This window comes from Scyliorhinus canicula, chromosome 13, assembly GCF_902713615.1.
Source record: "Scyliorhinus canicula chromosome 13, sScyCan1.1, whole genome shotgun sequence".
Classification (NCBI taxonomy): Eukaryota; Metazoa; Chordata; class Chondrichthyes; order Carcharhiniformes; family Scyliorhinidae; genus Scyliorhinus; species Scyliorhinus canicula.
In genome coordinates, this window is record NC_052158.1 from 157236437 (window position 1) to 157261014 (window position 24578).

General features: G+C 51.9%; 1 protein-coding gene across 1 annotated transcript in view; it reads left to right on the forward strand.

The window, feature by feature from the left end:
* Positions 1-24578, forward strand: part of LOC119976763 (traf2 and NCK-interacting protein kinase-like) — a 259294-nt gene that overhangs the window by 93452 nt on the left and 141264 nt on the right. The window contains exons 3-4 of the mRNA XM_038817506.1: positions 5342-5398; positions 21663-21788. Of these exons, the coding sequence (XP_038673434.1) occupies positions 5342-5398; positions 21663-21788 (183 nt within the window). The remainder of the gene's footprint in view (positions 1-5341; positions 5399-21662; positions 21789-24578) is intronic.

The following is a 24578-nucleotide window of genomic DNA, read 5'->3' on the forward strand; positions in this document are numbered from 1 at the left end:
CAAGTAGGCTTACATTAACACTGCAATGAAGTTACTGTGAAAAGCCCCTAGTCGCCACACTCCGGCACCTGTGCGGGTACACAGAGGGAGAATTCAGAATGTCCAATTCACCTAACAAGCACGTCTTTCGGGACTTGTGGGAGGAAACTGGAGCACCCGGAGGAAACCCACGCAGACACGGGGAGAACGTGCAGACACTGGGACCTGGGACCCTGGTGCTGTGAAGTCACAGTGCTAACCACTGTGCTACCGTGCCTTTCTCGCTTCCTTCCCTCTCCATCACTCCCCCCCCCCCTGCTTTCTCTATCTCTGATTCTCTCCCCCTCGTCAGGTTTCCAGAAAGAGTTAGATCATCGAATTTACAGTGCAGAAGGAGGCCATTCGGCCCATCGAGTCTGCACCGGCTCCTGGAAAGAGCACCCTACCCAAGGTTAACACCCCCACCCTATCCCCATAACCCAGTAACCCCACCCAACATTAAGGGCAACTTTGGACACTAAGGGCAATTTATCATGTCCAATCCACCTAACCTGCACATCTTTGGACTGTGGGAGGAAACCGGAGCACCCGGAGGAAACCCACGCACACACGGGGAGGATGTGCAGACTCCGCACAAACAGTGACCCAAGCCGGAATCGAACCTGGGACCCTGGAGCTGTGAAGCGATTGTGCTGTCCACAATGCTGCCGTGCTGCCAAATTATTGGCCGATTATCAGGGGTGGAGGCTGTGATCAGTATTTCTCCTCCGTGGTCCTGGGGGTAACTGGGCCCCAGTATCCCAGCTCGATAGCGATTCACAATTTGCATCCAGTCCTGGAAGCTGCTGAATGAGCCTTTTTGCTTTTTGAGAAGTGTTAAAGGGTCTTTGCACAGCACATTTCATTCCCTCAATGTCTCCAATTGCTTCAAAGCCAACGAGGTGGTTTTGAAGTGTAGTCGCTGTTGTAACGTCGGAGACACAACAGCCAATTAGCAGATAGCAAGATCGCACAAACAGCACATGATCATGACCAGATAATAGTTGGTTAGTAGAGGGATAAATATTGACCTAAAGACCAGGTGAACTGACCTGAACTTCATTGAAATAGTGCCATGAGATCTTTTGACACCCACCTAAGAGGGCAGCCTCCTTTTACGCGACACCACTGACAATGTGGCACTCTTTCAGTACTCCGCTGGGAATCATGACCTGGATTATGGCTTTAAGTCTTTGGAGCAGGGCCTTTGGCCCAAAGCCTTCTGACACCCTGGTACCAAGGCTAATAGAAGATAATAAAATGTAAAATATACTTGATGGTAATATTAAACATCTAATAATTGATTATACTCTGGCTCATTTCATAGAAGAGAATCCCTATAGTACAGAAGGAGGCCATTCAGCCCATCGAGTCAGTACTGACACTCGAAAAGAGCACCCCACCTTGGCCCACACCCCCCGCTCCATCCCCATGACCCCACCTAACGTTTTTGGACATTAAGGGAAATTTATCATGGCCAATCCACCTCACCTGCATGTCTTTGAACTGTGGGAGGAAACCGGAGCACCCGGAGGAAACCCACGCAGACACGGGGAGAACGTGCAAACTCCACATAGACAGTGACCCAGCCGGGAATCAAACCTGGGAGCCTGGTGCTGTCAGGCAGCAGTGCAAACCTGGGTCACTGGCACTGCGAGGCCGTAGTGCTAACCACTGTGCCACTGCACTTGCTAGCCTTGTCTCTGTTAGCTTGGGTCAACCATTGTAGACCATTCAGTGCTCTTGATTACCACCCCCATGTGGTGCCTTTTGGTACTGCAATCAAACCCAGAGCAAACACATTCAGCGAAGCTTGCCAAGGCATTTTCTTCTTCTCGATTTGGCTTTACCTGGCCGTCTCTTACCCTCCCCTGAAGGCACTTTAAGCAGGATCTGCATTAGCACATCTGCCTCTGCCCAATGGAATAACCCAGAGAATAAGCCGGGAATTGCCATGTCTCGAGGAACACCCTGGTGTCCCCAGGAACTTAAAGATTAATCATTGCTCCTCCTGTGAGCCAAGGCAGAAGGGAAAATAAAGAGTGATACAGAATTGTGAGTTTCTGAAACATTTACTCTCAACTATTTTGTTGGTTCAAAAAATATTGGACATGGTGAAGGAAAAAGGCTCTTTAGCTGAAAACTAAGAACCATTCCATCATCAAGCAAAGAGGTCTTTGCTTTCCAGTAGGCTGTAGGCACTGTGTAGGTGGACATCTACTGAGGGAGTGATGCACTGTCAGAGGGTCAGTACTGAGGGAGAGCTGCACTGTCAGAGGGTCAGTACTGAGGGAGAGCTGCACTGTCAGAGGGTCAGTACTGAGGGAGTGCTGCACTGTCAGAGGGTCAGTACTGAGGGAGTGCTGCACTGTCAGAGGGTCAGTGCTGAGGGAGAGCTGCACTGTCAGAGGGTCAGTACTGAGGGAGTGCTGCACTGTCAGAGGGTCAGTACTGAGGGAGTGCCGCACTGTCAGAGGGTCAGTACTGAGGGAGTGCCGCACTGTCAGAGGATCAGTACTGAGGGATTGCCGCACTGTCAGAGGGTCAGTACTGAGGGAGCGCTGCACTGTCAGAGGGTCAGTGCTGAGGGAGTGCCGCACTGTCAGAGGGTCAGTACTGAGGGAGTGCCGCACTGTCAGAGGGTCAGTACTGAGGGGGTGCTGCACTGTCAGAGGGTCAGTACTAAGGGAGTGCCGCACTGTCAGAGGGTCAGTACTGAGGGAGTGCTGCACTGTCAGAGGGTCAGTACTGAGGGAGTGCCGCACTGTCAGAGGGTCAGTACTGAGGGAGTGCTGCACTGTCAGAGGGTCAGTACTGAGGGAGTGGTGCACTGTCAGAGGGTCAGTACTGAGGGAGTGCTGCACTGTCAGAGGGTCAGTACTGAGGGAGTGCCGCACTGTCAGAGGATCAGTACTGAGGGAGTGCTGCACTGTCAGAGGGTCAGTACTGAGGGAGTGCTGCACTGTCAGAGGGTCAGTACTGAGGGAGTGCTGCATTGTCAGAGGGTCAGTACTGAGGGAGTGCTGCACTGTCAGAGGGTCAGTGCTGAGGGAGTGCCGCACTGTCAGAGGGTCAGTACTGAGGGAGTGCCGCACTGTCAGAGGGTCAGTACTGAGGGGGTGCTGCACTGTCAGAGGGTCAGTACTAAGGGAGTGCCGCACTGTCAGAGGGTCAGTACTGAGGGAGTGCTGCACTGTCAGAGGGTCAGTACTGAGGGAGTGCCGCACTGTCAGAGGGTCAGTACTGAGGGAGTGCTGCACTGTCAGAGGGTCAGTACTGAGGGAGTGGTGCACTGTCAGAGGGTCAGTACTGAGGGAGTGCCGCCCTGTCAGAGGGTCAGTACTGAGGGAGTGCCGCCCTGTCAGAGGGTCAGTACTGAGGGAGTGCTGCACTGTCAGAGGGTCAGTACTGAGGGAGTGCTGCACTGTCAGAGGGTCAGTACTGAGGGAGTGCCGCACTGTCAGAGGGTCAGTACTGAGGGAGCGCTGCACTGTTAGAGGATCAGTACTGAGGGAGTGCTGCACTGTCAGAGGGTCAGTACTGAGAGAGTGCCGCACTGTCAGAGGGTCAGTACTGAGGGAGTGCTGCACTGTCAGAGGGTCAGTACTGAGGGAGTGCCGCACTGTCAGAGGGTCAGTACTGAGGGAGTGCTGCACTGTCAGAGGGTCAGTACTGAGGGAGTGCCGCACTGTCAGAGGGTCAGTACTGAGGGAGTGCTGCACTGTCAGAGGGTCACTACAGAGGGAGTGCTGCACTGTCAGAGGGTCAGTACTGAGGGAGTGCCGCACTGTCAGAGTCAGTACTGAGGGAGTGCTGCACTGTCAGAGGGTCAGTACTGAGGGACGCTGCACTGTCAGAGGGTCAGTACTGAGGGACGCTGCACTGTCAGAGATGTCATCATTCAGCTGAGATGTTAAGCTGAGGCACTAGCTGCCCAGCTCATGTGGACAAAAGGCTACTGAATAAGATAAGAGCCCATGGTACACGGATATCAGCCTGGATAGAGGATTGACTAAGTGAATGAAGACAGGGTTTGGATAAGAGGGGCATTTTCAGGATGGAAACTAATAGAGTGCCGCAGGGATAAGTGTGAAGGTAACAATTATTTACAATATATATTAATGACTTTGACAAGGGAAGTGAATGATTTATTGCCATGTTTCTGAATGACACACAGATAGGTGTGACGGGAAATGGTGAGGATGACGCAAAGTCTATGGAGGGATATAGACAGGTTATGTGAAGGAGCAAAAAGTTGGCAGATGGAATATAATGTAAGAAAATGAAATGAAAATGAAATGAAAATCGCTTATTGTCACGAGTAGGCTTCAATGAAGTTACTGTGAAAAGCCCCTAGTCGCCACATTCCGGCGCCTGTTCGGGTGCACGGAGGGAGAATTCAGAATGTCCAATTCACCTAACCAGCACGTCTTTCAGGACTTGTGGGAGGAAACCGGAGCACCTGGAGGAAACCAACGCAGACACGGGGAGAACGTGCAGACTCCGCACAGACAGTGACCCAAGCCGGGAATCGAACCTGGGACCCTGGCGCTCTGGAGCGACAGTGCTAACCACTGTGCTACCATGCCACCCACGTTTCGCTCTGTGCCATTGGGATGTGTGATGGATTGACAGCTGTATGCGTTTTTCTTTTTTTGAAATTCGTTCATGGGATATAGGGATTGGTTATTTTTAAAGGAAAACTTTATTATTAACACAATATTAAACTCTTCAACATGACACCAGAAAATAACGTACAGTTAAACAGTCCTAAATACAGTAAATACAATATCCTCAATTACTATCTCTATTCCCAATGAAAGGATATTGGGGAGATGGTGGTTTAGTGGTATTTTCACCGGGATGGTGATTCAGAGACCCAGGGTAATACTCTGGGATTCCAGGTTCAAACCCCAACACAGCAGATGGTGGAATTTGAATTCAATTGAAATCTGGAATGAAAAGCCCAATGATGACCATGAACCATTGTCGATTGTGATTGACTAATGTGCTTTAGGGAAATAAATCTGCCATCCTCACCTGCTCATGCCTACTTGTGACTCCAGATCCACAGTAACGTCCTCTTCAATGCCCTTTGAAATGGCTTATGTCTGCCTGGATTTTGTACTCGAATCCTCAGCTTGGGACTTGGAGCCCTGATCTCCCTCAGGCTGGAAGTGTTATCAGTGATGTAGGGGTTGACCCTGAGGCCTTCAAGCTGCGGTGTATGTTTGTGAATTCTCTCTGTGTGACAGTGATATCTGGAGCCAGGATTCAGTGTGGATCCAGTTGACTAATGCTGCTGTGTTTCATTCCTCTGCAGGGACGACATGTCAAGACGGGGCAGCTGGCAGCAATCAAGGTTATGGACGTCACTGGGGTGAGATATCTACCTTCACTGGGAATGGGCTGCCTTGGGTGTCGGCCCACTGAACACGGGGTTGCAGTGCGAAGCACACCCGGCCTTTCCAACACCTCTCAAACTCGCAAAAAGTCAGTGGATGAATCGTTGTCAGAAATGTTCATCATCTGGTTCAAAGTGATGCTCACTATCCTGGCTTTTGCTGATTTTGTATGTCAGTGTCGTCCAAATCAGATGTCTCCCTGTTCTCATTACCCTTCCGAACTGAAGACCAACAATTTGTGGAAAAGCTGAGGACAGCCTCATTGTTCCATTCCCAGAGCCTCTGGATGGGATTCAAACCAAGATATAAGAGGGAATTCTGAGGAGGACTGGTGTTTCCGATTTAGATTAGTGGAAGGTTGGGAGAGTGGGAGATGGTGGATTCTGTTAGCACAGGGAGTGACGCTGAATGGAACGGGTTAGGTCTGGCTCAGTGTGGCAAACCATCAGGAATGGAATGGATGGGAGCCAGTAGATGGGAGCTGATGGTTGGCAGTGTATGAGGGTGGATCAGCTCTGGGTGGGGTGGCCAGGAGAATTACAACTTTACCTGATGGGGGGAACGGTGGTGATTAATGTCAGATTAAAAATTGGAGTGTGCAACAGGAGCAAAGTGTGGGAAGCTGCATGGGATACGGAACTGCTGGGTACGGGTCTGTCACTGTATAACACTGGGATACAGTACTGGAGGGGACGGGTCTGTCACTGTATAACACTGGGGTACAGTACTGCTGGGTACGGATCTGTCACTGTATAACACTGGGGTACAGTACTGGTGGGGACGGGTCTGTCACTGTATAACACTGGGATACAGTACTGGAGGGGACGGGTCTGTCACTGTATAACACTGGGATACAGTACTGGTGGAGATGGGTCTGTCACTGTGTAACACTGGGATACAGTACTGGTCGGGATGGGTCTGTCACTGTATAACACTGGGGTACAGTACTGGAGGGGACGGGTCTGTCACAGTATAACACTGGGGTACAGTACTGGTGGGGACGGGTCTGTCACTGTATAACACTGGGGTACAGTACTGGTGGGGATGGGTCTGTCACTGTATGACACTGGGGTACAGTACTGGTGGGGATGGGCCTGTCACTGTATAACACTGGGGTATAGTACTGGTGGGGATGGGTCTGTCTCTGTATAACACTGGGGTACAGTACTGGTGGGGATGGGTCTGTAACTGTATAACACTGGCCTACAGTACTGGTGGGGACGGGTCTGTCACTGTATAACACTGGGGTACAGTACTGCTGGGGATGGGTCTGTCACTGTATAACACTGGGGTACAGTACTGGTGGGGACAGGTCTGTCACTGTATAACACTGGGGTACAGTACTGGTGGGGACAGGTCTGTCACTGTATAACACTGGGGTACAGTACTGCTGGGGACGGGTCTGTCACTGTATAACACTGGGGTACAGTACTGGTGGGGACGGGTCTGTCACTGTTTAACACTGGGGTACAGTACTGCTGGGCACAGGTCTGTCACTGTATAACACTGGGATACAATACTGGTGGGGACGGGTCTGTCACTGTATAACACTGGGTTACAGTACTGGTGGGGACGGGTCTGTCACTGTATAACACTGGGTTACAGTACTGGTGGGGACGGATCTGTCACTGTATAACACTGCGGTACAGTACTGGTTGGGACGAGTCTGTCACTGTATAACACTGAGGTACAGTACTGGTGGGGACGGGTCTGTCACTGTAAAACACTGGGGTACAGTATTGGTGGGGATGGGTCTGTCACTGTATAACAATGGGGTACAGTACTGGTGGGGATGGGTCTGTTACTGTATAACACTGGGGTACAGTACTGCTGGGGACAGGCCTATCACTATAACACTGGGGTACAGTACTGGTGGAGATGGGTCTGTCACTGTCTAACACTGGGGTACAGTACTGGTGGGGAAGGGTCTGTTACTGTATAACACTGGGGTACAGTACTGGTGGGGACTGGTCTGTCACTGTATAACACTGGGGTACAGACTGCTGGGCACAGGTCTGTCACTGTATAACACTGGGGTGCAGTACTGGTGGGAATGGGTCTGTCACTGTATAACACTGGGGTACAGTACTGGTGTGGACAGGTCTGTCACTGTATAACACGGGGGCCAGTACTGGTGCGGATGGGTCTGTCAATGCATAACACTGGCGTACAGTACTGGTCGGGACGGGTCTGTCGCTGTGTAACTCTGGGTTACAGGACTGGTGGGGACGGATCTGTCACTGTATAACACTGCGGTACAGTACTGATTGGGACGAGTCTGTCACTGTATAACACTGAGGTACAGTACTGGTGGGGACGGGTCTGTCACTGTATAACCCTGGGGTACAATACTGCTGGGGACAGGCCTATCACTATAACACTGGGTACAGTACTGGTGGGGACGGGTCTGTCTGTATAACACTGGGGTACAGTACTGGTGGGGATGGGTCTGTCACTTTATAACACTGGGGTACAGTACTGGTGGGGTTGGGTCTGTCGCTGTATATCACTGGGGTACAGTAATGGTGGGGAAGGGTCTGTCACTGTATAATATTGGGGTACAGTCCTGGTGTGGACGGGTCTGTCTCTGTATAACACTAGGCTACAGTACTGGTGTGGACAGGTCTGTCACTGTATAACACTGGGGTACAGTACTGGTGGGGAGAGGTCTTTCACTGTATAACACTGGGGTACAGTACTGGTGGGGATGGGTCTGTCACTGTCTAACACTGGGGTACAGTACTGGTGGGGAAGGGTCTGTTACTGTATAACACTGGGGTACAGTACTGTTGGGGACAGGCCTATCACTGTATAACACTGGGGTACAGTACTGGTGGGGATGGGTCTGTCACTTTATAACACTGGGGTACAGTACTGGTGGGGACGGGTCTGTCACTGAATAACACTGGGGTACAGAACTGGTGAGGACGGGTCTGTCGCTCTGTACCTCTGGGTTACAGAACTGGTGGGGACGGATCTGTCACTGTATAACACTGGGGTACAGTACTGGTGGGGAGGAGTCTGTCACTGTATAACACTGGGGTACAGTACTGGTGTGGATGGGTCTGTCACTATATAACACTGGGGTACAGTACTGGTGGGGACGGGTCTGTTACTGTATAACACTGGGGTACAGTACTGGTGGGGAGGAGTCTGTCACTGTATAACACTGGGGTACAGTACTGGTGGGGATGGGTCTGTCACTGTATAACACTGAGGTACAGTACTGGTGGGGAGGAGTCTGTCACTGTATAACACTGGGGTACAGTACTGGTGTGGATGGGTCTGTCACTATATAACACTGGGGTACAGTACTGGTGGGGACGGATCTGTCACTGTATAACACTGGGGTACAGTACTGGTGGGGAGGAGTCTGTCACTGTATAACACTGGGGTACAGTACTGGTGGGGAGGAGTCTGTCACTGTATAACACTGGGGTACAGTACTGGTGTGGATGGGTCTGTCACTATATAACACTGGGGTACAGTACTGGTGGGGATGGGTCTGTTACTGTATAACACTGGGGTACAGTATTGGTGGGGATGAGTCTGTCACTTTATAACTCTGGGGTACAGTACTGGTGGGGATGGGTCTGTCGCTATGTAACACCTGGGTACAGTCCTGGTGTGGACTGGTCTGTCTCTGTATAACACTGGGGTACAGTACTGGTGGGGACGGGTCTGTCACTGTATAACACTGGGGTACAGTACTGGTGGGGACGGATCTGTCACTGTATTACACTGTGGTACAGTACTGGTGGGGACGGGTCTGTCACTGTATAACACTGGGGTACAGTACTGGTGGGGACGGGTCTGTCACTGTATAACACTGGGGTACAGTACTGGTGGGGACAGGTCTGTCACTGTATAACACTGGGGTACAGTACTGGTAAGGACGGGTCTGTCACTGTATAACACTGGGGTACAGTACTGGTGGGGAGGAGTCTGTCACTGTATAACACTGGGGTACAGTACTGGTGGGGACGGGTCTGTCACTGTATAACACTGGGGTACAGTACTGGTGGGGAGGAGTCTGTCACTGCATAAAACTGGGTACAGTACTGGTGGGGACGGGTCCATCACTGTATAACACTGGGGTACAGTACTGGTGGGGACGGGTCTGTCACTGTATAACACTGGGATACAGTACTGGTGGGGACAGGTCTGTCACTGTATAACACTGGGGTACAGTACTGCTGGGGACAGGTGTGTCACTGTATAACACTGGGGTACAGTACTGGTGTGGACGGGTCTTTCACTGTATAACACTGGGGTACAGTCCTGGTGGACATGGGTCCATCACTGTACAACACTTGGGTACTGTACTGGTGGGGATGGGTCTGTCACTGTATAACTCTGGGGTACAGTACTGGTGGGGACGGGTCTGTCACTGTTTAACACTGGGGTACAGTTCTGGTGGGGACGGGTCTGTCACTGTATAACACTGGGGTACAATACTGGTGGGGATGGGTCTGACACTGTATAACACTGGGGTACAGTGCTCCTGGGGACGTGTCTGTCACTGTATAACACTGGGGTACAGTACTGGTGGGGACGGGTCTGTCACTGTATAACACTGGGGTACAGTACTGTTGGGGACGGGTCTGTCAGTGTATAACACTGGGGTACAGTACTGTTGGGGACGGGTCTGTCAGTGTATAACACTGGGGTACAGTACTGGTGGGGACAGGTTTGTTGCTGTATAACACTGGGGTACAGTACTGGTGGGGACGGGTCTGTCACTGTATAACACTGGGGTACAGTACTGGCGGGGACGAGTCTTTCACTGTATAACACTGGGGTACAGTACTGGTGGGGACGGGTCTGTCACTGTATAACACTTGGGTACAGTACTGGTGGGGACGGGTCTGTCACTGTATAACACTGGGGTACAGTACTGGTGGGGACAGGTCTGTCACTGTATAACACTGGGGTACAGTACTGGTGGGGACGGGTCTGTTACTGTATAACACTGGGGTACATTACTGGTGTGGACGGGTCTGTCGCTGTATAACACTGGGATACAGTACTGGTGGGGATGGGTCTGTCACTGTATAACACTGGGGTACAGTACTGGTGGGGACGGGTCTGTCTCTGTATAACACTGGGGTACAGTACTGGTGGGGATGGGTCTGTCACTGTATAACACTGGGGTACAGTACTGGTGGGGATGGGTCTGTCACTGTATAACACTGGGGTACAGTACTGGTGGGGACGGGTCTGTCTCTGTATAACACTGGGGTACAGTACTGGTGGGGACAGGTCTGTCACTGTATAACACTGGGGTACAGTACTGGTGGGGACGGGTCTGTCACTGTATAACACTGGGGTACAGTACTGGTGGGGACGGGTCTGTCACTGTATAACACTGTGGTACAGTACTGGTGGGGACGGGTCTGTCACTGTATAACACTGGGGTACAGTACTGGTGGGGACGGGTCTGTCACTGTATAACACTGGGGTACAGTACTGGTGGGGACGTGTCTGTCATTGTATAACACTGGGGTACAGTACTGGTGGGGGCGGGTCTGTCACTGTATAACACTGGGGTACAGTACTGGTGGGGATGGGTCTGTCACTGTATAACACTGGGGTACAGTACTGGTGGGGATGGGTCTGTCACTGTATAACACTGGGGTACAGTACTGGTGGGGACGGGTCTGTCACTGTATAACACTGGGGTACAGTACTGGTGGGGACGGGTCTGTCACTGTATAACACTGGGATACAGTACTGGTGGGGACAGGTCTGTCACTGTATAACACTGGGGTACAGTACTGCTGGGGACAGGTGTGTCACTGTATAACACTGGGGTACAGTACTGGTGTGGACGGGTCTTTCACTGTATAACACTGGGGTACAGTCCTGGTGGGCATGGGTCCATCACTGTACAACACTTGGGTACTGTACTGGTGGGGATGGGTCTGTCACTGTATAACTCTGGGGTACATTACTGGTGTGGACGGGTCTGTCGCTGTATAACACTGGGATACAGTACTGGTGGGGATGGGTCTGTCGCTGTATAACACTGGGGTACAGTACTGGTGGGGATGGGTCTGTCACTGTATAACACTGGGGTACAGTACTGGTGGGGACGGGTCTGTCTCTGTATAACACTGGGGTACAGTACTGGTGGGGATGGGTCTGTCACTGTATAACACTGGGGTACAGTACTGGTGGGGATGGGTCTGTCACTGTATAACACTGGGGTACAGTACTGGTGGGGACGGGTCTGTCTCTGTATAACACTGGGGTACAGTACTGGTGGGGACAGGTCTGTCACTGTATAACACTGGGGTACAGTACTGGTGGGGATGGGTCTGTCACTGTATAACACTGGGGTACAGTACTGGTGGGGACGGGTCTGTCACTGTATAACACTGGGGTACAGTACTGGTGGGGACGGGTCTGTCACTGTATAACACTGGGGTACAGTACTGGTGGGGACGGGTCTGTCACTGTATAACACTGGGGTACAGTACTGGTGGGGGCAGGTCTGTCACTGTATAACACTGGGGTACAGTACTGGTGGGGAAGGGTCTGACGATGTTGTGCCAAGACACTAGGGTGTTTTATGGCCTCTGTATTCCCACGAGTATAAGTGGAAAAGATTTTCTTCTCCTGTTGTCTCAGTCCTCACCCTCTCCTCACACTCACCATCACAGCTGCTGTATTTAGGTAATGGCAGATACACTCTGCTGGGTTACGTATTGCCAGTGTTGACGAGCTCGCAGCAGCTTTGTTCTTTGTGTGGGGTAGTTCAAGTGTGTGCTTTATCTGTGCTCACCTCTCTTTGCTCCTGTCAGACTCTGGGTGGCAAATCTTTCTCCTTTCACTGCGACTCCTCCCTGCAGCCATCTTTAGAATTCCAGCGACACTTGACGGAACCATTATTGTTTCAACACAACCACATTGCTGAATGCAGATTATGGCCCTGTCATCTCCCTGCAGCTTCACATCGTTCTGTCTGAGCTCCTAATGATGGACCTCACTCTGACATCCACGGGATAACCACTCCAGCAACATTTCTGGAATTATTTCATCTCTCACCTCCTTGCTCGCTCGTTCCCTTTTCTGAAAAAAATACATTTGTTCTGAAAGTGTTTGCCCCCTCCCGACGATCCACAAGCCACACCCCTCCCCAATAAGAACCATGACTTGTGTATCTCCGATTAATCGAAGGGGCCGCAATGTTGCTCGCTGGTTAACCTGATGAGATTGAAACAAACATCATTGGGAATTTCTTTAGAGATAGACAAAGACTGGCTTGTGTTATACACTTGCCGAAGCACATCACAAAGAGCTTTGACAGCCAATCGATGAATTACCTTTTTAAAATCTACAGTCACTGTTGCAATGTCAGAAGCGGGGCAGGCAGTTTACACACAGTTAGATCTTTCTGTATTGACCCTACCTCTGTGCCATTCCCTTGGTGCTGACACCCTGCCAATCGCTGACCCTCCTCCAATGTGCTGACCGTCTGCCAGTGCGGCGTTCCCTCGGCGCTGACCCTCTGCCAGTCTGCTGACCCTCTGCCAGTTGCTGACCCCATGCCAGGGCGCTGGCCCTCTGCCAGTACGGCGTTGCCTCGGCACTGACCCTCTGCCGGTGCGCCAGTCCCTCCGTGCTGACTTTCTCCTAGTGTGCTGACCCTCTGCCAGTGCGCCATTCCCTCGGCGCTGACCCTCAGCCAGTGCGCTGACCCTCAGCCAGTGCGCTGACCCTCTGCCAGTGCGCCATTCCCTCGGCGCTGACCCTCTGCCAGTGCGCCATTCCCTCGGCGCTGACCCTCTGCCAGTGTGCCATTCCCTCGCCGCTGACCCTCTGCCAGTGCGCCATTCCCTCGGCGCTGACCCTCTGCCAGTGCGCCATTCCCTCGGCGCTGACCCTCTGCCAGTGTGCCATTCCCTCGCCGCTGACCCTCTGCCAGTGCGCCATTCCCTCGGCACTGGTCCTCCACCAGTGTGCCAAGCCCTGGACAATGACTCTCCACCAGTGCGCCACGCCCTCTGCACTGACCCTCCGCCAGTACACCACGCCTTTGGCACTGACCCTCCACCAGTGCGCCACGCCCTCTGCACTGACCCTCCGCCAGTACACCACGCCTTTGGCACTGACCCTCCGCCAGTGCGCTGCGCCATTGTCACTTACTCTCTGCCAGTACACCACGCCCTCTGCACTGACCCTCCACCAGTGCGCCACGCCCTCTGCACTGACCCTCCGCCAGTACACCACGCCTTTGGCACTGACCCTCCACCAGTGCGTCACGCCCTCTGCACTGACCCTCCGCCAGTACACCACGCCTTTGGCACTGACCCTCCGCCAGTGCGCCACGCCCTCTGCACTGACCCTCCGCCAGTACACCACGCCCTCAGCACTGACCCTCCGCCAGTGCGCCACGCCCTCAGCACTGACCCTCCGCCAGTGCGCCACGACCTCAGCACTGACCCTCCGCCAGTACACCACGCCTTTGGCACTGACCCTCCGCCAGTGCGCCACGCCCTCAGCACTGACCCTCCGCCAGTGCGCCACGCCCTCAGCACTGACCCTCCGCCAGTGCGCCACGACCTCAGCACTGACCCTCCGCTAGTGCGCCACGCCCTCGTCCCTGACCGTCCACCAGTGAGCCACGCCCTTGGCACTGACCCTCTTCCAGTGTGCCACACCCTTGGCACTGACCCTCCACCAGTACACCACGCCCTCAGCACTGACCCTCCGCCAATCCGCCACGACCTCGGCACTGACCCTCCGCCAGTGTGCCACGCCCTGGACACTGACCCTCCGCTAGTGCGCCACGCCCTGGACACTGACCCTCCGCCAGTGCGCCACGCCCTGGACACTGACCCTCCGCCAGTGCGCCATGCCCCCGGCGCTGACCCTCCGCCAGTGCGCCACACCCTCGGCACTGACCCTCTGCCAGTGCGCCACGACCTCGGCACTGACCCTCCGCTAGTGCGCCACGCCCTCGGCACTGACCCTCCGCTAGTGCACCACACCCTCGGCACTGACCCTCCGCTAGTGCACCACGCCCTCGGCATTGACCCTCCGCTAGTGCGCCACGCCCTGGGCACTGACCCCCCCGCCAGTGCACCACACCCTCGGCACTGACCCTCCGCTAGTGCGCCACGCCCTGGGCACTGACCCTCCGCCAGTGCACCACACCCTCGGCACTGACCCTCCGCTAGTGCGCCACGCCCTCGGCACTGACCCTCCGCCAGTGCACCACACCCTCGGCACTGACCCTCCGCCAGTGCGCCACACCCTGGGCACTGACCCTCCGCCAGTGCGCCACGCCCTGGGCATTGACCCTCCGCCAGTGCGCCACACCCTCGGCACTGACCCTCTGCCAGTGCGCCACGCCCTGGGCACTGACCCTCCGCCAGTGCGCCACACCCTCGGCACTGACCCTCCATTTCAGCGGAATGATCCTGTACTCTCTGGAGTTGAGAAAAGTGTGGGGTGATCTCACTAATATACGATTCTGAGACAGCGAGACAGGCAAAGTGCTAAAAGACTGTACTGTCACCAAGTTGCAGCAGCTCTCAGGTTCGAGTGTAGGCCAAAGACTGTCCTAGCTTTTAAACAGAACTACTTGCAAGCACGTTAGCACAGGGAGGGGCGGCACAGTGGTTAGCACTGCTGCCTCACAGCGCCAGGGACCCGGGTTCTATTCCGCCTTGGGTAACTGTCTGCGTGGAGTTTGCACGTTCCCCCCCCGTGTCTGCGTGGGTTTCCTCCGGGTGCTCCGGTTTCCTCCCACCGTCAAGGTTGTGTGGATTGGCCATTCTAACTTGCCCCTTAGGGTGGGGGAGTGGGCCTAGGTGGGGGGCGATCTTTTGAGGGGTCGGTGCGGAATCTATGGGCCGAGAGGTCTCCATCTGCACTGTCGGGTATTTCCTCTGACGAGTATTCTGCCCCGGTCAGATCAAATTCCCGGTTTTGCTCCAGAAATGCTTCTTTCTTCACCCGGATGATTGACTCATGGATTCATATACAGCATCGAAGGAGGTCATTTAACCTACTGTTCCTCTGCTCGTTAAAGAGATATCCAATTAGTCCCACGCACCCAGACTCAATAAAACCTTCTGTTTCTAATATCTATCTAATTTCCTCTTAGGATTTCCAAAGCTTTGCATTTTCAGTACATTCTAGATCTCAAACGCCCGACTGTGTCAAACAATAAAGAAACAAATTCTCTGCCGATTAGTAAGGGCCCGTCTCTGATTGTCAAAGTGGAAATACATTCTCGCTGCCGGCCTAGAGAGCCCAATGTGAGATATCAACAGGAAGCGCAGTCCAGGTGAAGGGAGGGGGGAAACAGGAGAGAGCCCAATGTGAGATAGCAACAGGAAGCGCAGTCCAGGTGAAGGGAGGGGGGAAACAGGAAGGCTGCTTGTTTGAAAGCCGGAAATGGGTTTTTGTGTTGCAATACTTCATAAGATTCATGAACTCGCTGACACATTAAGGCATCCACACACTTAATCGTTTTGCAACAAAGCTGGTGCTGAATTGAATCATGGATTAGTAAAGCATGGAGGAGTCAATTAGGCCAATTCCAGACTCTTTCAAAGGACAAACCACGGGTCCCACTCCCTCTCTGTTCCCCTTACCCCTACCATTCCCTTAAAGGATTTGTCAAATTCTGCTTTCAAAGGTTGCTATTGAATCTGTATCCACCACCCTATCAGACAGTGCATCACAGATCCTAACCACTCGTTACACAGAAAGGTCATCTCTGGTTCTTTTGCTAGTTAGCGTAAGTTTGTCTGGTTATCCAGTGTGGTGGCTTTGAGGCAGTACGGGGGAGACGTCCAGTACAACGGAACAAGGGTTCATTAATAACAGGTACGAGTAAACGATACACAAGCAGAGAGTCTCCAAACAGATCTTCACTCTCTTCACTCGCAGGGTCCACTCTGCCAGGGTCCTGCTCCCAGGGCTCCGTGCCCTTTCCCCATTGGTCGGGTTTGGCGCGTTCGCACACGATAGGCTCCGAGCTGGTCACATGGACCGCAAGGACTCAACCCTCAAAGTGACCACACTACCACATCCCTTCCCCTTCTAAGCCCCTCAATAACATATTGATAGAAATGAAATGAAAATCGCTTATTGTCACGAGTAGGCCTCAATGAAGTTACTGTGAAAAGCCCCTAGTCACCACATTCCGACGCCTGTCCGGGGAGGCTGGTACGGGAATCGAACCGTGCTGCTGGCCTGCTTGGTCTGCTTTAAAAGCCAGCGATTTAGCCTGGTGAGCTAAACCAGCCCCGATGGTTGAACAGGTTAGGCACGGTTACTATAGACAATATAATGGTTGAGAAACACGAGGGGAGAGAGCCCATAACAGTTCATCACAATCTGAATCTTTCAGGGGATTTTCTGGGTCTTGTGGGCCACCTTAGTCCGCCATTCAACTCCTCCAACTCTGAGGTAGCAACGTTGCTATTCTTGGCAGGTCGTCTCTGAGATTTGGCCACAGTAGGGGCATTACAGCCCGGAATTTCTAGATTCCCTCGGCTACCGTGGTGGAGCTGGAACACAGCAGCTGCCTGCTGGCTTTGGCGTTGTGATCCCTCAGCTCCTTACGTGGTCTCTGTGCTTCCAACACCATTCTGCCATTCAAATTCAGCACATACCAGACTGGCTGTGATTTTGATCCAATTCTGTCTGGTAGCCACAATGGGCCTGAGGCAGCGTTCCTGACCAGGACCAGGTCATGCACCTGTCCCCCTGTTTTGCGAAATGTGCTGTTTCCTCCAGGAGGTCTGCCGTTCCTCCACCCTCCCCGCCAAATTCGGGAGAACTAAGTCCAACCGGATCCGGTGGCGAAGGCCCATGAGTATTTCTGCCGGTGTGATGCCCGTGGTGGCGTTGGGTGGGGGGGGGGGGGGGGGGGGGGGGGGGGGAGGCCGGTGGGGGGGGGGGGGGGGCAGTTGTGATATGAGCCCGCAAAACGCTGGCCAGCCTAAGACGTAGTGGCCAGCTGGGCTGCTCCTTTATGGCTGTTTTGAACGTCCACACAGCTATCTCTGCGGAGCAGTTTGCTGCTGGTTGATAGGGAGCTGCCCTCGGATAGCGAGTGCCATTAGTTCAGTCAAAGTGTTGAAACTCTTCTCCTGTGAACGCAGTGCCGTTCGCAGACACTATTACTTCGGGGAGGCCATGGGTAGCGAACCCCCGCCACACGGTCTCGACTGTGGCCGCTGAGGCTGTTGTCCCATCTCTTGGAACCTCTAACCAGTTTGAGTGGGCGTCAACCAAGAGGAGGAACATTCTGCCCGAGAAAGGACCAGCATGTACCCTGATCCATAGATCACCAGGCCATTCCCAGGTTGGCTATTTGTCTAGCAGGGGTTGCCCTGGTGCACCATGTGTTCAATATCCTGATCTACCAAATGTAGCTCCTCGCTAGCACGCTCATTTTGTTTGCCCTGGGTGGGCGTTGTTTAATTCCTGCAACATTTCTTTCTCAATCTGTGCGTATTTTCGCTCAGCATCAGAAAGAGTTCTGGAGGACAAGGTAATTGGCCTCTTGTGAATCATCCTCCATTTAATGGGATAGAACCCCTCCTATTCCATATGGTGATGCATCGCAAGTTAAGATGATGGGCTTACCTGGGTCAAATAGGCTTGATGACTGTGAGACCTGCTTGGCAGGTCTGCTTCTGTAGTTCCTTCCAATGCCGACTCTACTGTTTCCTTAAAAGCAAGTGAATTGGCGCCAACGTCGTTGCTGGTTTGGGGACAAATTGATAATAGAAGATTATTATCCCAAAGAAGGACTTTACTTCTGCCACATTCTTGGGAGCCAGTATATCTCTGAGGCTCTCAGCTTGTCTGCGAGTGGGTGCAGACTTTTGGAGTCCACTTTCAACCCTAGCTAATTTGGCCTCACTAGCTTGAAAAGTGCACTTCTCTCATTTCAGTTGGATTCCCGCATCTCTAAATCTTCTCAGCACCTCTTCGAGGCTGGCTGGCTGCTCTTCATCTGATGTTCCTGTTACTGGATCTTCATCCAGGTAGACCCCGACCTTCGGGATGCCCTGGAGCAGGTTCACCATTGTGCGCTGGAATATGGCACAGGGCCAAAGGGCAATCGGGTCTATGGAAACAGTCTTTATGCGTGCTAATTGTTGCATACTTTCAGGAATCTTCATCCAGTTCTAACTGCAAGTGGGCATGGGTGAGGTTGAGTCTGGTGTAAGCGAGCCCCCGCGGCGACTTCACAAAAAGGTCTTCAACTTGTAGAATTGGCTATTTATCTCCATGAGCTGCCTGGTTTATTGTTAACTTGTAATCCCCATGGCCCGGTTTAGCACAGGTTTGATGGGAGTCGCCCGTTCTGAAAACTGCCCGGGTTTGATAAATCCCTGTTCTTCCAGGTGTCTAGGTACGGCTTCCACTTTTTGGTGAAAGCGTAAGGGACCGGTCTCACCCTGAAAAGCTGTGATGTTGAGTCAGGGTTGACGTAAATCTTGGCCTTGACGCCCTTTATTGGACCCAATGTGTTCTGGAATATGTCATTATGTTTGCCTGAAAACACCCAAAATTGTGAAGATTTTCAACTAGTTCAAGTTGATTCAACCAATCTCGCCCCCGTGAGACTTTTCCGTGGACAAGGTAGCTGGGCATCCTGGTGTTGATACGACGCTGGCTCCGAGATTGTCCCCATCATTTTCAGGGTCTCCTCTGTTTATGTCGCCAACTTGGCTGTTGTGCTAATGAGGTTCCAAGTCTCAACTCTTCCAAGTGTAAACCTTCATCTTCAGTGGTTTTCCATTTACTGTGAAGGCTATCTCAATCGGGACTGCTTTGCTCACTTGCACCATGTGTAATCTGTTATGTTTCTGAATTCCTCTCCACTTTGGTCACTGGAGCCCTGACTTGTTATTTTCTGATTTGGCGCATTCCGCCTGGTCCGGCAACGTGGGAGAATTCAGAATGTCCAATTCACCTAACAAGCACGTCTTTCGGGACTTGTGGGAGGAAACCGGAGCACCCGGAGGAAACCCACGCAGACACGGGGAGAAGGTGCAGACTCCGCACAGACAGTGACCCAAGCCGGGAAACGAACCTGGGACCCTGGCGCTGTGAAGCAGCAGTGCTAACCACTGTGCTACCATGCCACCCAATCTTAGGCATTTTTCACTCACTGTCTTATTGATCACAGTAAGAAGTCTTACAACGCCAGGTTACAGTCCAACAGGTTTGTTTCAAACACGAGCTTTCGGAGCAGTGCTCCGAAAGCTCGTGTTTGAAACAAACCTGTTGGACTGTAACCTGGTGTTGTAAGACTTCTTACTGTGCTCACCCCAGTCCAACGCCGGCATCCACTGGTTAGGTGGATTGGCCATGATAAATTGCCCTTAGTGTTCAAAATTGCCCTTAGTTTTGGGTGGGGTTACTGGGTTATGGGAATAAGGTGGAGGTGTTGACCTTGGGTAGGGTGTTCTTTCCAAGAGCCGGTGCAGTCTCGATGGGCCGAATGGCCTCCTTCTGCACTGTAAATTCTATGAAATCTCCACATCCTGTCTTATTGATGCCGTCGAGGCTTTTCTGCTTCCCTGTTTTTGGAAGCTCCTCCCTTTCCCCTCGAATCCTGAACTACTGACCGCTTGCGATTGATCCGGTTTACACTCACCCCAATGAGGTGGCTCGAGGCAATACAGTGGGGGGGGGGGGGGCGGGACTTCCAGTAACAGAACAAGGATTTGTAGATAACCAGTAAAAATGAACTATAAACGGGCACAGAGTCGCTGAACAGACCTCCGGCTCCAGGGTGCACTCTGTCCGGGACCCCACCCATTTTCCCCATTGGCCAGGGTTCATGCGCTCAGAGCCAGTCACGTGGGTCGTGACCCTTTAAAGAGGTCACGCTACCACATTGAGAGGTCACGCTACCACATTGACCTTTGAAAATGAAATGAAAATCGCTTATTGTCACGAGTAGGCTTCAATGAAGTTACTGTGAAAAGCCCCTAGTCGCCACATTCCGGCGCCTGTCCGGGGAGGCTGGTACGGGAATCGAACCGTGCTGCTGGCCTGCTTGGTCTGCTTTAAAAGCCAGCGATTTAGCCCAGTGAGCTAAACCAGCCCCTTTCAGTCAAGGAAAACAATTTTTCTTCACTTGCCCTATCCAAATCCTTCATGATTTTAAATACCTCCATTGTATATCGCATATCTCCCCTGAGCCCTCTCTGTTCTAAGGAGAACACCTCCAGATTCTTCACTCTGTCCATGTAACTGTGATCCTCTTGTGACCATGTTTGCAAATCACTTTGCTTTTGAAAAAATGTATTCATTCTCATGTTGTGGGCATTGGTGGCAAGGCCTGCATTTATTGTCCATCTTTAATTTCCCATCAGAATGTGGTGGTGAGACACCTTCTCGAGCGATCGCAGTCAGGTTTGGATATAATTCCATGGCTTGGTGGGCTAGTTCAGAGGGAAGTTAGAGCCTCTCGCTGTGGGCCACGGGTAGACCAGACGAGATGAGGCTGGCAGATTTCCTTCCCTAAAAAACATTAGTGAACGAGAATTTCATAGCCACAGAAACTGATTCTAGCTTATTAATTTCAATTTGTTTAATTAATTGAATTTAAACTCTCTCCCTAGCAGCTGTGGTGGGATTTGAACTTGTGCATGTTGTTAGTCCAAGCTTCTGGATTATTGCAGCATAGAAGCAAAACACGGCAGAAACTGAATCTGAAATCTGAGCAGAACATTCTGGAAGTACTCAGCAAGTCTGGTAGCAGATGAGAAGAGAGAGAGAGGCCAGAATGAATGAATTGCTAGCCCAGTAATCTAACCATGATGCTACTGCATCCTTCTGCACCCTCTCCAGTGACTTCATGCAAGATCATAAGAATTAGGATTGAGGCTCTTTTGCTATTTATTCATGACTGATCTGACCGAGGCCCTAAACACATTTCCCTGCCGATCTAAAAATCTGTCCTTCCTAAAAAGAGGTGTCCAAAGTAAATTTAATAAGTCACGAGGGGTCACACTACTGTTTTGATATCTTTAGTGTAACTTCCTGATATTTTTAGTCTGTGCCGCAATTTCCGAAGCCCAGGATCTGATTCTCCTTGTTAACTGCTTTTATTAAGCTGTCCTGTCACCTTCAAAGGTTCCTGCAAAGGTTTACTCCCGAGTTATTAAGGCACGTGAGGTCTCCTCTTCTCCTGGTGCGAGAGTGCCAAATCCAACCCTTTTCAAAGATGTTTGTTTCTTTTCACAGGATGAAGAGGAAGAGATCAAGCAGGAAATTAATATGCTCAAAAAGTATTCGCACCATCGAAACATCGCCACTTATTACGGCGCCTTTATTAAGAAGAATCCCCCTGGAGTTGATGACCAGCTTTGGGTAAACTGATGCCAATTTTATTACAGGTTGAGACTCGCTCCGGTTGCGCTGACATAAGTTCGCTATTTAAATTTGTTTTCGGGATGTGGATGGGATGTCGCTAGGCTAGGCCGGCATTCGTTTCCCGCCCCTAATTACCCTTGAGAATGTGGTGTTAAGCCACCGTCTTGAACCTCTGCCGTCCATATGGTGTAGGTACACCCACAGTGCTGTTAGGCCACATAATGTAGGTGGAGCTATTTGTGGAGGGGAGCGGTTACGTCCAGTGACAGCAGCTCATTGAGGCCATTTTAAGATGTAGCAGTGGCTAGCACTGCTGCCTCTCAGCGGCTGGCACCCGGCTTCGGTTCCGGCCTCGGGTCACTGTCTGTGCGGAGTCTGCACGTTCTCCCCGTGTCTGTGTGGGCATCCTCTGGGTGCTCCGGTTTCCTCCCACAGTCCAAAGGTGTGCAGATTCGGTGGATTGGCCAGGCTAAATGGCCTTTAGTGTCTGGGGATGTGCTGATTAGGTGGGTTTATGAGTTACAAGGACAGGGTGGGGGCCTAACTCTAGGTAGGGTGCTCTTTCGGAGGGTCAATGCAGACTCGATGGACCAAATGGCCTTCTGCACTAGGGATTCTATAAATTCAATGAACCCCCCCCTCTAGGTGCATCCCCTGCTGGGAGGCCATTCTATCGTTATTGGTTAATCCCATTGGCAGGAACAGCCGGAAAATATTAGCCCTCGGGCGCGATTCTCCAAAATGGAGTCTAAGTGTTTGCGCTGTCGTGAACTCCGTCGCGTTTCACGACTGCGCGAAACGGGTGTGGGGACTACTGACTCTGTCCCCCACAGGGGGCCAGCACGGCGCTGGAGCGGTTCACGCCGCTCCAGCCTCCCTTCCCGGCGCCAAATGGGCGCTGCACCAACCCGCGCATGCGCAGATGGGCCGCGCCAACCCGTGCATGCGCGTCGGACTTCTTCAGCGCTCCGGCCCCGACGCAACATGGCGTGGGGGTTCTGGGGCAGGAAGCGGAACAAAGTAGGCCCGGGGGGGGAGGGGGGAGAGGCCGGCCCACTGATCGGTGAACCCCGATCACGGGCCAGACCCCATCGGAGGCCCTCCCCAGTGAAGGAGCCCCCCTCCCCTACTCCGGAGAATCATGCGTCAGGGCGGCGTGGCGCAGTTGCGGCGATTCTTCGGCCCGGCGCGGGGCTGGGAGAATTGTGCCCCTCATCTTCTTTCAAAAATTGTTTCGGCTTTTTGTAACAACAACTGAATTTATAGAGTTCCCTTAGTTTTGTAAAACATCCACCATAGCGGTTATCAAAAAGAATTTGACACCAAGCCACCACAAAGAGATATTATCTGGTGAGTAAAGACTTGGTCAAAGAGAAACGTTTTAAGGAGTTTCCTGAAGGAAAAACACGAGGATGAGAATTTTAAAATTGAGGATTTACCAGATTGGGGGGAGGGGGTGGCTGGTTGGCTCTTAGCCAATCGGCAGTGAGATGTTTTTCTCTCTAATTGGTGAAGTCAGTGTGGCACAAAGATGGATGTGTCGGCCCACTAATGGCTGGAGCGTGTGGACAAGTCATGTGATTAAACCTCAACCACAATGATGGGTGAACAGGCCTCAGTTCGAGTTGAAATAAGGGCAGCTGGGCTTCTGATGACCTTGTTTCGGAGGGTGAAAGGTGGGAGTCTGCCCGGGAGAGCAGTAGAACAGTCTGGAAGGTCTCACAAATGTAAATCAGACACAATTTTCTCTCCAGAGATATAGGACAAGTGACTAAAGTCTTGGGTAGATTTTACGATACGTCTTCAAGAAGGAGAGGCAGGTAGCACTGAAATATTGTTGAATTGATGCCAATGTCTCAAATATCAATCTTTTCATTTCCATCATTGGGAAACCAGACAGTGAGGGGGCAAGAAGGAGTTGAGGAGCAATCAAACTGTGTGTCACAGCTTGGTGTCCCAGAACCATCTGAGCAGATTCATTCGGCAGAAAGCGTGATGACTGTACTGGAGTACAGACCTTGTGCGTGATGACCTTGTGGGGGAGGAGGTCAAGGGAAAGAGCGGGGGGAGAAATGAATGTGTGGGAGCAAATGAAACTGCATGGGTAGGAGTCACCTAGAAATGAGAAGGCTGAATAATGGATGTCAGACGGGCAGGACTGCAACAACAAGAGAGAACGGGAATTCACAAATGTGACTCTCAGCGTTAAAGGGACACCATTGTCATGGAAGGTGACATTTGGGCAGTGAGAGTGAACAATGTGTCAATGTTAATCATCATGGCATCGCATGGTGATGCTAGTCTGCTCGGGATCAAAAGGTTTTCTCAAAGGCACATTGTCATTTCCCTGTTAAGAGTTGGCTGGAAGTGACAGATCCAGTCCTTCTGTAAGAGATGTTAGACTCCAGCTTTGGAAAAGTTGGATGAATCAGGAGGCCAGTCGATATGTTCCTTAAGGAGTAGAGTTTTTAGGATCTAACACTAGGTGAATATAGTGCACGTATCTGTGAGGAAAACAAAGGTAGTTTTAAGGGATTTATATTTATTGGTAAACATTAGGTTTACTATCCGTAATTCCTATCATTCCATTCATCCCGGACAAAGGTGTTCGAATGCGTGGGGAATGGTTTCAATTCCAACTGTGATTCTATTGTGCTTAGAGGGGACTATAGCATGAAGAATAAATAAAAGCATGTGGGCGTTGCTTCGCAATTGAGGGCTTATAAAGTAGAGAAGCTTTTAAGTTTCAGTTTAGATTACTTGATTGCAGTTGGGGATAGGTAGTGA